General features: G+C 39.2%; 1 protein-coding gene across 8 annotated transcripts in view; it reads right to left on the reverse strand.

Moving 5' to 3' along the window:
* ANKRD17 (ankyrin repeat domain 17) overlaps positions 1 to 10,588 on the reverse strand; it is a 161,796-nt gene extending 151,208 nt beyond the window's left edge. For 3 of the 8 annotated variants that reach the window (XM_044447255.1, XM_044447254.1, XM_044447259.1), the window contains exon 1: positions 10,440 to 10,586. In XM_044447255.1, the coding sequence (XP_044303190.1) occupies positions 10,440 to 10,493 (54 nt within the window). In that variant the 5' untranslated portion in view covers positions 10,494 to 10,586. Of the gene's footprint in view, positions 1 to 10,439 lie in introns of all 8 variants that reach the window. The other 5 variants (XM_044447261.1, XM_044447256.1, XM_044447258.1 and 2 more) reach the window with 3 other exon arrangements.
* Between the last annotated feature and the right edge of the window lie 1,912 nt (positions 10,589 to 12,500).

The raw sequence follows: 12,500 nt of genomic DNA on the forward strand, positions 1-12,500 counted from the left end.
TTGGGGAAGAATAATAAAATGACACACCGGCCCTCAGAATAGAACAATTCCAGCATATATTTAAGTGAATATAATAGATTATTGTTTAGGCTTGCCAATAAAGATACATTTTTACATGTATATCAAGTTTACTATAAATGAGCAATACATTTTTCACAACTACTCAAAAATTTGCATTTTAAGCATTTTGAATTAGGCACCACCAGTTTTTCAATTGAAAGCCCAATAAAAATGGCATCAATCATGACAAAAAGTCCATTAATACGGTTTTAAATACTGTTAAGTAACTTCTTAAAAAGATTCTCATCTCATCCCTCATGTCTCCCACTTATAATAAACCTTACCTGGGAGAATCCCAATGTAAATATTCTAAAATGCAACCCTTTTAACATGGAGAATGATGAGGACAGTATCCCTCACCATTTTAACGCTCCTACGCCAGCTGTATGAAGGGTTGCTTCTGTCCTGGCTTATTACATTATGGAGAAATAGAAGTTAAGTCTTAAACACAGCCTTCAAAGTCTACCATGCATTCTAAGCTACTGTGAAGAAACAGCTGTTTAGGAGCAAAGATTTGATGAAAACAGTCTTATAATCACCTTGGGAAGGTGACTGGTTTCTTTATATCATGATAGGTACTTTGCAGCCCAATAAAACCAGAATTCTGAACCAAAACACTAATTATTTATGTTAAGTAAACTGACATCAAGCAAGCATCAAAATAGATCCACATTTTCAGTTTTGTGCATTTCTAAACAGTTACAACCAAATCATACCACTAATTTCTCAGTATTTGCATGTTTTTCATGCTTTTTCACTACATGTGATTTTATAAACTATGTACCTCAACTAAACATCTCCAAATTGTTTTGAAATGATTACTGTATAAGGCAAATAAGGCATATGTCTAAGTGACAAAAGTATTACTGAAGATATATGGAGTGGGAATGTGGGTCATTTAATCATGTCCACTCCTTGGGCAGAAAAGCTTTTTATCATAAGCATGTGTGCATGCAAACCAACCAACCAACCAACCAACCAACAAAAAAAAAAAAAGGCTAGCAACATTCATTTATTTCCTAGGATAGATTCTGAAGTTCCAGGGCTCACTGTCTGGTTCTGCCAAATTCCATACACCAGCTGAGTTAGTCTTTATCTCAAAATACACTTCAGAAATGAGAGAAAATCATTTTCTCTCATGCTACAGCAACTGCTTTTTCCCCAAGAACTACACTAGAATTGTGTACCACCACACTCCAAATTCTGCAACTGCAGATAATATTCTTGGGATGGCAACCAGAATCCAAAGGCTGCTACAAAAATCCTGAGGAGTTGATGTGATACAGAAGCCGCTAGTGCTTAAACTCCCTAATGCAGACCACACTAACTTGATCCTCATGATAAGCACCACACTGACAGTTCAGAGAACAAAGGATTCACTATATACTTCATAAATAAATGTAGCAGAAAGAGCAGCTCTCATACTTTCACAACAGTAAGCCTTGGACTTAATGTTAGAGAACCATTTTTTCCAAATAAGATGACAACTATTCATTTCTTCTGGCAAAAATGTCAGGGAAGACTTACATTGAAGGAGGACCCTAACTGTCCCATCTTCAAACTAATAACTAATTAAATGATTTTAAAAGATATGCAGTTAGTGTGATACTGACTTTACACTATCTATCAAGCATCCTTCTGCGGTGTAGAAGTGATTCATTTCTGTATGTCTAAACCATTTGTCTTGTAAAGTGGGTCACTTCAGGGGCACAATCACTACAACACAGCAGTAATGACAGACATTGTACTAAAAATGAAAATAAACAAAAACATATCCCAGGATTAGGATTAGCAGTTGTTCCCAGCTCTGAAAAAGGCTGGAAACTACTGAGCTAGATCACACTGATTTCTCTTATCACATGCTATTTATTTGCACATGATTGCCAACTGCTCAAAGAATGGCAACAATAAAGAGGGGGGTTAATATATAAATACATTTAAGGTTATTAGGTTAGTGGACCAATCAATGTGATTTTTAATAAGAGGTCTGGCATATAAAGCAGAAGTGGCATGAAAAGGACCGTGCATTTCTTGAGCAAACAATTTAAGTCTAACTAGCCATTTCTCAATTGCACTGTCCAAGATCACAATGAAGGTTCTGCTCTCTGCGCTGCTAAGTGTTCCTTCCATCCTGTCCAAACGAAGTAAGGTGATACTGATAAGATTTTGCAAGCTTTTTAAAATTACTGTTATCTGTGAAGATCAGCTGAAATTCAGAATCAGGAAGTCAGAATACAGTAAAACCTTGGATTGCAAGTAACTTGTTCTGCGAGTGTTCCACAAGACAAGAAAGCATTTTAAAAATCCTTAAAAATTATTTTTATCCACCCTTCACAGGACTCTCCCCAGGAAAACCTGGTCAACCTTTTTTCATTTCTGTAATAATGTTATTTAGAGAGGAAAATTAAGGACAGAATCTTATGGCCTCCCAGTGCTTTCAGGGAGCAGTAGAAGCATAGGATTATTTGGAGTCCCAGCTCTGAGAGCCTATGTAGGCATGGAAAGAAATGCACTGAACTCAAAATGTGAAGACAAGAGAGGGGTATGCCAGGGGTGGGGAGGGGAGAGGGCTGAGGGCAAAACTTGTGTCATTTCCAGCCTCCCTCAGACCCTCTCCCAGGCACTCTATCTAGGTCTCCAAAACTGGACATCTAGAGAAAAGTCAGGGCATGAGGCACTGTGGTGGTGATTGCTGTCACTATGTTCCACAGAAGGAACATAAACCTCCAAATCTAAAGGCTTAAGGGGCTAGGATTATGCCCTAAAATAGGCATCTTATTACCCAAACCCTCCACATTTGGCTTTTTCAGCAAAAAACATACTGATGTGGTGAAAAGAATAATCTTAAAATTCTGAAAGAGAAAAATGCTGTACAATGAATCAAAGATTAAAAGTTGTTTCATGTATTCTTAGATAATTAAATTTGCTCATGGTCTGGCTTTCTGCCCTGGTTTTCATCAGCCCTATATTGGATTACTCTTGTCACCATGGACAGGCATACAGAATTGCCTGTCTGTCAAAATAGAGGTTTGGACAGCAAGCCTTAGGTGATTGATTAAGACTGCACTGTCATGCACAAAAATTATTTTACACCCCATCCAGCCTTACCTAGAACTGAGATAATTTTTATATCGGCCATCACTAGTTGAATTCAAATGCACAGAGGCTTAACATCATGTACATTTAATTCTCACCAGTTTTTCTCCATAATGTATTTCATTTTCTCTACTCATCAACAAGGACTTAACTAATTTCACGAATGAAATCTACTTATACAACTAATGTCAAAACATCTATTTTTGCCCTTGTACCCATATTAAGAGAATAAGACAAAGTCTCTCATACCTACTCACTTACATTTTTGTATTTAATAATGATCATTTCAGCAGTACGAGATGTCCCACTAAATTTGCTGGGCTTATTTATATGTAGCTTGTTTTATTTTTATTGTATTTTGAGACACTGCAATTGTACATTGTTGTAAACAGTCTAGGCAAGTATGTTGGTACTAAAAGAGCAAAACAGAAATCTCTATATAAAGAAAGAAAACAATTTTTTAACAAATCATACTCTTATGTTAATAGCTGATACACAGGTAGAGAAAAAACTTATAATAGTCTCTGCAGTGAGTTAAGAATCTGCTCCAAGTAATCAAGCAGACAGCTACTATAAACTGAAAGAACTGATTGTATGTGTCTCTCAGACCCTCACTACATCCAAAATTAAACTATGACAACAAACCAAACCAATAAAGGAACATTTAGGCTAGTAAAAATGGAGTGGGACTAGTAAATTTTGTGGACATTTGTAGGGCAGGAGTTATACATGAGAAATAAATGCATTAGGAGGAAAATAAAGCACATTCCTGTTTATTTTATATTAGTTAAAAAGACTGCCAGTTGATTCATTTATCAAAACTAAAGGGAGCTCCCTCAAAACAGATGTCCAAGATGAGAAGAAACTTATTTATGTGTTATACATACAGGTGGCTTACTAGCAATTAATTTGGTTATTGCATACTGTATATTGTTTATTTGTATACTAATACAAAGTTCTCAGCATGAAGATTTCCAAATGAAATAACCAGTGCCTTCATACTTCCTGCTTGCATCTCAAATGTTTGAGCAGGATACTCTGTTTTGGTTACAAAGTTTTTAATTATCTGTTTTCTCTTTGCAGAACTCCAAGTCCAGCAAGGCAAAGTAATAACAAAGATTTTGTCCTTGACCAAAAGAAGCTTCTCAGAAGCATCCTCCAGTGTCGCACCAGGAGACACAGAGGAGTTTTTGATGAAACATTTCACAGCAATCTTAGCATACACTCTTACCAGACTACCTTAACTACATGTTTTGGGGCGCTCTTGAAGAACTTCTAATTTTTAATGTAACAGAACCACCTGGTATAAAAGCTAGATTTAGACTGCAATCTGAATACATACTTGTGAGGGAGTAAGTCCCACTATACCCAATTGGGCTTACGTACTTCTGAGGAAATATGTGCAGGGTTGCATATTCAGTCTTCTATTTTCTTGATGACATTCTTTAAAGTTTTGCCTTACATTTGTTTAACACACTTCTCTGGAACCCAACAATTCAAAAATTCCATCACACCTTAAATTAATAAGATTTAATACTAAGCACTCCTTCATGGATCACTGCGTTGTCGTGGCGAAGGGGCTTGCATAGCTCAATGAAGCTATGAGGTATGCTGTGCAGGGCCACCCAAGACAGACAGGTCATAGCAGAGAGCTCTGACAAAACGTGATCCACTGGAGAAGGAAATGGCAACCCACGCCAGTATCCTTGCCATGAAAACCCCATGGACAGTTCCAAAAAGCAAAGAGAGATGACGCCGGAAGATGAGCCCTTCAGGTCAGAAGGTGTCCAATACGCTACTGGGGAAGAGCGGAGGGCTAGTACTAGTAGTGCCAGAAAGAATGAAGTGACTAGGTCAAAGCCGAAAGGACACTCAGTTGCAGATGTATCTGGTGGTGAAAAGAGAGTCTGATGCTGTAAAGATCTATACTCCATAGAAACCTGGAATGTAAGATCCATGAATCAAGGCAAGCTGGATGTGGTCAAACAAGAGATGACAAGACTGATCATCGACATCTTAGGAATCAGTGATCTAAAATGGACAGGAATGGGTGAATTTAATTCAGATGACCATCAGGTATACCACTGTGGGCAAGAATCCCTCAGAAGAAATGGAATAGCCTTCATAGTCAATAAAAGAGTAGGAAAAGCAGTACTGGGATACAATCTCCAAAATGACAGAATGATCTCAGTTCAAATCCAAAGAAAATTATTCAACATCACAATACTCCAAGTCTATGCCCCAACCACTGGTGCTGAAGAGGTTGAAGTTGACCGGTTCTAGGAAGGCCTACAACACCTTCTAGAATTAACACCAAAAATTGATGTCCTTACCATCATGGGGGATTGGAATGCTAAAGAAGGAAGCCAAAAAATAACCGGAGTAACAGGCAAGTTTGGCCTTGGAGTACAAAATGAAGCAGGGCAAAGGCTGGCAGAGTTTTGTCAAGAGAACATGGTGGTCATAGCAAACACTCTTTTCCAACAACCCAAGAGACGACTCTAAACATGGACATCACCAGACGGTCAGCACAGAAATCAGATAGACTATGTGCTCTGCAGCCAAAGATGGAGAAGCTCTATCCAGTCAGTAAAAACTAGACCAGGAGCTGAATGTGGCTCAAATTGTGAGCTTCTTGTTGCAAAATTTAGGCTTAAATTGAAAAAAGTAGGGAAAAGCACCAGGCCACTCAGGTATGTCCTAAATCATATCCCTGATGAATATACAGTAGAGGTGATTTAACTGATTTAAGGAATTAGATCTGATAGACAGAGTGCCTGAAGAACTATGGACGGAGGTTCGTAACATTGTACAAGAGGTAGCAACTAAAACCATCCCAAAGAAAAAGAAATGCAAGAACGCAAAATGGCTGTCTGAGGAAACTATACAAATAGCTGAGGAAAGAAGGGAAGTGAAAGGCAAGGGAGAAAGAGAAAGGTACACCCAACTGAACGCAGAATTCCAGAGAACAGCGAGAAGAGATAAGAAGGCCTTCTTAAATGAACAGTGCAAAGAAATAGAAGAAAACAATAGAATAGGGAGGACCAGAGATCTCTTCAAGAAAATTGGATATGTTTCATGCAAAGATGGCCATGATAAAGGACCAAAATGGCAGGGACCTAACAGAGGCAGAAGACATTAAGAAGAGGTGGCAAGATTACACAGAGGAACTATACAAGAAAGAGCTTAACATCCCTGATAACCATGATGGGGTGGTCACCGACCTCGAGCCAGACATCCTGGAATGTGAAGTCAAATGGGCCTTCGGAAGTCTGAGCAACAACAAAGCTAGTGGAGGTGACAGTATTCCAGCTGAGCTATTCAAAATCCTAAAAGGCAATGCAGTAAAAGTGCTACACTCGATATTCCAGCAAACTTGGAAAACTCAACAGTGGACACAGGATTGGAAAAGGTCAGTTTACATTCTGATCCCAAAGAAGGACAATGCCAAAGAATGTTCAAACTACCGCACCATTGCACTCATTTCACATGCTAGCAAAGTTATGCTCAAAATCCTACAAGCTAGGCTCCAGCAGTATGTGGACCGAGAACTACCAGAAGTACAGGCAGGATTTCGAAGAGGGAGAGGAACTAGAGGTCAAATTGCCAACATATGCTGGATCATGGAGAAAGCCAGGGAGTTCCAGAAAAACATCTACTTCTGCTTCATTGACTATGCTAAATCCTTTGATTGTGTGGATCACAACAAATGGTGGCAAGTTCTTAAAGAGATGGGAGTACCAGACCATCTTATTTGTCTCTTGAGAAACCTGTATGTGAGTCAAGAAGAAACAGTGAGAACTGGACATGGAACCACTGATTGGTTCCAAACTGAGAAAGGAGTTCGGCAAGGGTGTATACTGTCACCCTGCCTATTTAACTTACATGCAAAGCACATCATGAGAAAGGCGGGGCTAGATGAATCGCCAGTTGAAATTAAGATTGCTGGGAGAAATATCAATAACCTCAGCTACGCAGATGATACCACTCTAATGGCAGGAAGTGAAGAGGAACTAAAGAGCCTCTTGATGCGGGTGAAAGAGGAAACAGCAAAAGTTGGCTTGAAACTCAACATTAGGAAAACTAAGATCATGGCATCCGATCCTCTCACTTCCTGGCAAATAGATGCGGAAGAAATGGAGGTAGTGACAGATTTTATTTTCCTGGGCTTCAAGATCACCGCAGATGGGGACTGCAGCCAAGAAATTAAAAGACACTTGCTCCTGGGGAGGAAAACTATGGCAAATCCAGACAGCATACTAAAAAGCAGAGACATCACCTGCCAACAAAAGTGTGTATAGTCCAGGCTATGGTTTTCCCAGTTGCAATGTATGGCTGTGAAAGTTGGACCATAAGCAAGGCTAAGTGCTGAAGAATTGAGGCCTCTGAATTGTGGTGCTAGAGGAGACGCTTGGACAGCAAGGCAATCCAACCAGTCAGTCCTATTGGAGATCAACCCTGACTGCTCTTTGGAAGGCCAATACTGAAGATGGAACTCAAATACTTTGGCCACCTAATGAGAAGAAAGGACTCCCGGAGAAGAGCCTAATGCTGGGAACAATAGATTGCAAAAGAAGAAGGGGACAGCAGAGAAGGAGGTAGCTAGATGGAGTCACTGAAGCAGTTGGTATGAGCTTTGAGTGGACTCCGGGGGATAGTGGAGGACAGGAAGACCTGGAGGAATATTGTCCATGGGGTCATGATGGGTCGGACACAACTTCGCAACTAACAACAACAACAAAATACTAAACAATCTGGCCTGAAATTACCTGACTCCACTTTTTTAAAAGTCACTGTTATACTGGATACTTTTCAATCTGCTGGGATGGGGGTCAATTTTAAAGTAAGTTATGTATTTTTGTTAGAAGATATTTGAAAATTGCATCCTTGTAGAACTTTTGGGTGGATACTATTCAATTAGTTATGTTTTAATTTGTTGTTGAGCCATAAAATGGTTAAGAGGGCAAGCCTGGGACACAACTGATCTGTGTTCTAGTCCCCACTCAGCCATGGAGCCAACTGGATGAATTTGGGCCATTCACAGACTCTCAGCCCAACCTATATCACAGGGATGTTGATGTGAGGATGAGATTGAGAGCAGGTGAAGGAGAATGATGTAAGTTACTTTGAGTTCATTGTGAGAAAAAAGCAGGATATACATCTAATAAATAAATGGTTATCTCATCACACCTCTATTTGAATCAGTTATTTGGCTTCCTTACCTTGAAACAGTTAATTTCTGATCATAGTTCTCCATGGTTACATAAAGTTCAACACCAAGGACAGTTGCTATAGAGTGCAAAATTCAGGTTGCAATGCATGAGGAGCCCCACTGACATAGGAGCCACCAGCTTCCTCTGCTTACATCATTCTCAGTGAAGAAGCAAGCATATAATTCCAGCTTTTCTGCAATCTCCTTAGTCTTTTAGTATACATTTTATTCTTTGATCCCATGGTCTAATCCCTCCCTTTCCAGTTTCTTCTTGCTGACCTATACCCATACTCAGGAAGTATCTAAATTGTATTTCCCCAAGTTTCATTTACAGGGTAACATAGCAAAGGTAAGTGCCTCTTCACTGTTATATACAATTAATCTATGAAATGTTACAAGGAATAGCTATTCCAGCTGCTTTTAAAAAAGCCATAAAGATAACCCCACTAGTCATTATGAATGTAGGTATGATTTACAGGAGATGGATTCTTCCCATAATTGCTTTGTCACCTGTGCTTTTCTCCCAAGACAGCTGCTATAATCACCAGTGTTTTGCACTTGTATGCACAAAGTCCCCATGGAGGGAGACAAGAGACTGACTTTATTGATTATGTAGCTGTCCCATGAATTTTGGCTGCTTGCATTATTGTACTGTTCAAGTTCAGTTCTTACACAGTGGTTCTATTATATGTTTTACAGACTGCTACCCATGGGCTAAGTACTGCAGCATTAGATTTAAATAAGTTATAAAAGCCAGTATAGGACACATTATTACACCAAAAACATATTATTTATAAAAAATGGTTCCTGTATTTGACATGTAGATATTTAACAATGCATAAATAATTCACTGTAAGTTGCAAAACAGTTTAATAAAATAGGTGTTTCAGTCTACCCCAACAGATGTTACACAGCTACCATGCCTACTAATTCTTTACTAAGAGTATGCAAAAAATCAATTGCTGCTGTCGATGGCCCAACTGAAGTAGAAAGGCACATGCAGGGCATTTAATATTAAAAAGATAAACTGCATAACAAGAATATGTTTTCAGTATCATGTTTAACAGCTAGTGCTGTTAAAGACTATTTATTAGTGTGCTGAAGAGGCACCTCTCAGCAAAACTTCTAAAGAGAATTTGAAAGGCAGCAAGCCACTGATATTTTCTGACTGAGGAGTGGGGTGAACGAATTCATAGATTAAATTCAAGAGGAAAGTCAAACAAGAGAAAGGGATTTAATTAATAAATTACAGCAGAAGCAGCTTTCATTCTCTAATCTGAAAGAAGCATAAAACGGCTACTGCAGTGTCATCCCCAACAGTGCACACATAACACATTCTCTCTCACTCCATCTCTCTCACACAGACCCCAGAAAATGTTCATTAATCATGCAGTACTTTACAATGCGCAGAAGGCCTTCATCTCCTCCCTTGTCTCTCCTGTCAGCTCAGTATTATTAACTAAAAATTCTAAGTCTGCCTCGTGCATATTTTAATAGCTGTCATATTAATAACTTGCACATCTACAATAATTTCACAGTTCATATGAAAACAGGTCACAATCTACTAAGGCAAGACTCTTACACTTTTATCATCTTCAAATGGCAGACAAGTTTTTACCTAGTAATCCATCTTCTCTTGCAGTTACTTCTTACTTCAATCAAAATCAATGTTTCTATTAAACAATTATGTTTTTTAAATGCAAGTATGAAACCCTATGTTCTTTTCATGTAGAATATAGAATGTTAGGGTTAGAATCCAATATGATTATCTGTTGATCTGCAACCCCACCTTCTAATAAAGAGTTAATTTAAAGGTCACAAGCAGGCAGGCATGATGTGAAATCCCAGGCTTTTTCTCACCCTCCCATTGCTTGCTCCACAACCACAATACAGAAACACTAAATTAGAACAATGTTCAATTCTCAACTGATCTAGCTGCAATACGAGTCAGTCACTCTTGGCACATGACACACATAACAAGGACTCTGTGACTTGCCCTAATATACAGCTTCCCCTTTAAGGGACTTTTTATTTACTGATTTCTTATTACTCTTTGCATTGCAAATCGTACCTCAAGAATGTCTTCTAAAACATATGCTTCCATTTCAGCTGCTGTCTCCACCATGTTTTATAAAACTGCCATGATTCTTACTGCACTATGATTAGATCACTGCCAGTAGGAACACTCCTCTGTGTCAGCAAGGGAAGAGGAAATGGAATGTTCCATTAAATCCCACAAGCCCTTTACTGCTGGCAAACTAGGGATCTACCATGAGAGCAGGGGTAACTCAATGGATGTCCGTTTTAAAGATACAGCTGCTCTCCTCTGGAAACACACAAAACAAACGTAAGTGTATTCCAATCTGAATTTTAAATAAAGCCCTTTCAAAACAAACTTGTATTATCTACTTAAAATTGAATTGTAATGTTATCTGTTTCAAAACACAACATACTGCACACCAAATGATTTTTAATAAAATATTTGTAGCAAACTTCTGGTACCATTACAGCACAGAAAGACTCCTGTCGTCTAAAATATAATTTAAAGATTTCATATGCATCTTTTGGAAAAGTTTTGATTAACATTACCATCAGTTAATTTCTAAATTCCAGCAAGTTTCCCCTCTTGAGGTACTTTAAGGCTTAATGTAAGATGATCAACAACAATCAGAACCACAAAAAATTGCAAAGAACAGACTGAGAGCTATGCATGCTAAGGTTTAAATTTCTGTGTCCGGCCAATGTAAAATTGTTTGACATGAAAATCTACATTTCATTTTTTTTCTGGGTAAAGCTTGCATGATTATCTTGCTTATCGAGCTTCAGCTATTAGGCATTATAAAAATGAAATAAACAAATAAATATTGGTTTTTCTGGTCATGAGCCAAGTCAAGCTACTTTGCCAGACACTGAAATTATACCATACAGACACAGAAAACATATGCATGAACCTTTCTATCTTCTAAGATTCCAGAGAAATAAACACTGACCCACACCCCCACAATACATGGAATACCACATTCTGCATCAGCATATACATAACTACCATTCAAGGACAACTTTGGGGCCAGTATAGCACAGAGAAGTGAGTACACCCCTCACATTTTGTAAATATTTTATTATATCTTTTCATGTGACAACCCTGAAGAAATGACACTTTGCTACAATGTAAAGTAGTGAGCATACAGCTTATATAACAGTGTAGATTTGCTGTCCCCTCAAAATAACTCAACGCACAGCCATTAATGTCTAAACCGCTGGCAACAAAAGTGAGCACACCCCTAAGTGAAACTGTCCAAATTGGGCATTATTAGCCATTTTCCCTCCCCAGTGTTGTGACTCATTAGTGTTACAAGGTCTCAGGTGTGAATGGGGAGCAGGTGTGTTAAATTTGGTGTTATCACTCTCACTCTCTCATACTGGTCACTGGAAGTTCAACATGGCACCTCATGGCAAAGAACTCTCTGAGGAGCTGAAAAAAAAAGAACTGTTGCTCTACATAAAGATGGCCTAGGCTATTAAAAGATTGCCAAGACCCTGAGATTGAGCTGCAGCACTGTGGCCAAGACCATACAGCAGTTTAACAGGACAGGTTCCACTCAGAACAGGCCTTGCCATGGTCGACCGAAGAAGTTGAGTGCACATGCTCAGCGTCATATCCAGAAGTTGGCTTTGGGAAATAAATGTATGAGTGCTGCCAGCATTGCTGCAGAGGTTGAAGGGGTGGTGGGTCAGCCTGTCAGTGCTCAGACCATACACAGCACACTGCATCAAACTGGTCTGCAGGGCTGTCGTTCCAGAAGGAAGCCTCTTCTAAAGATGATGCACAAGAAAGCCCACAAACAGTTTGCTGAAGACAAGCAGACTAAGGACATGGATTACTGGAACCATGTCCTGTGGTCTGATGAGACCAAGATAAACTTATTTGGTTCAGATGGTGTCAAGCGTGTGTGGCGACAACCAGGTGAGGAGTACAAAGACAAGTGTGTCTTGCCTACAGTCCAGCATGGTGGTGGGAGTGTCATGGTCTGGGGCTGCATGAGTGCTGCCGGCACTGGGGAGCTACAGTTCATTGAGGGAACCTTGAATGCCAACATTGTACTGTGACATACTGAAGCAGAGCATGATCCCC

This window comes from Varanus komodoensis, unplaced genomic scaffold, assembly GCF_004798865.1.
Source record: "Varanus komodoensis strain SLA01 unplaced genomic scaffold, ASM479886v1 scaffold51, whole genome shotgun sequence".
Lineage (NCBI taxonomy): Eukaryota > Metazoa > Chordata > Lepidosauria > Squamata > Varanidae > Varanus > Varanus komodoensis.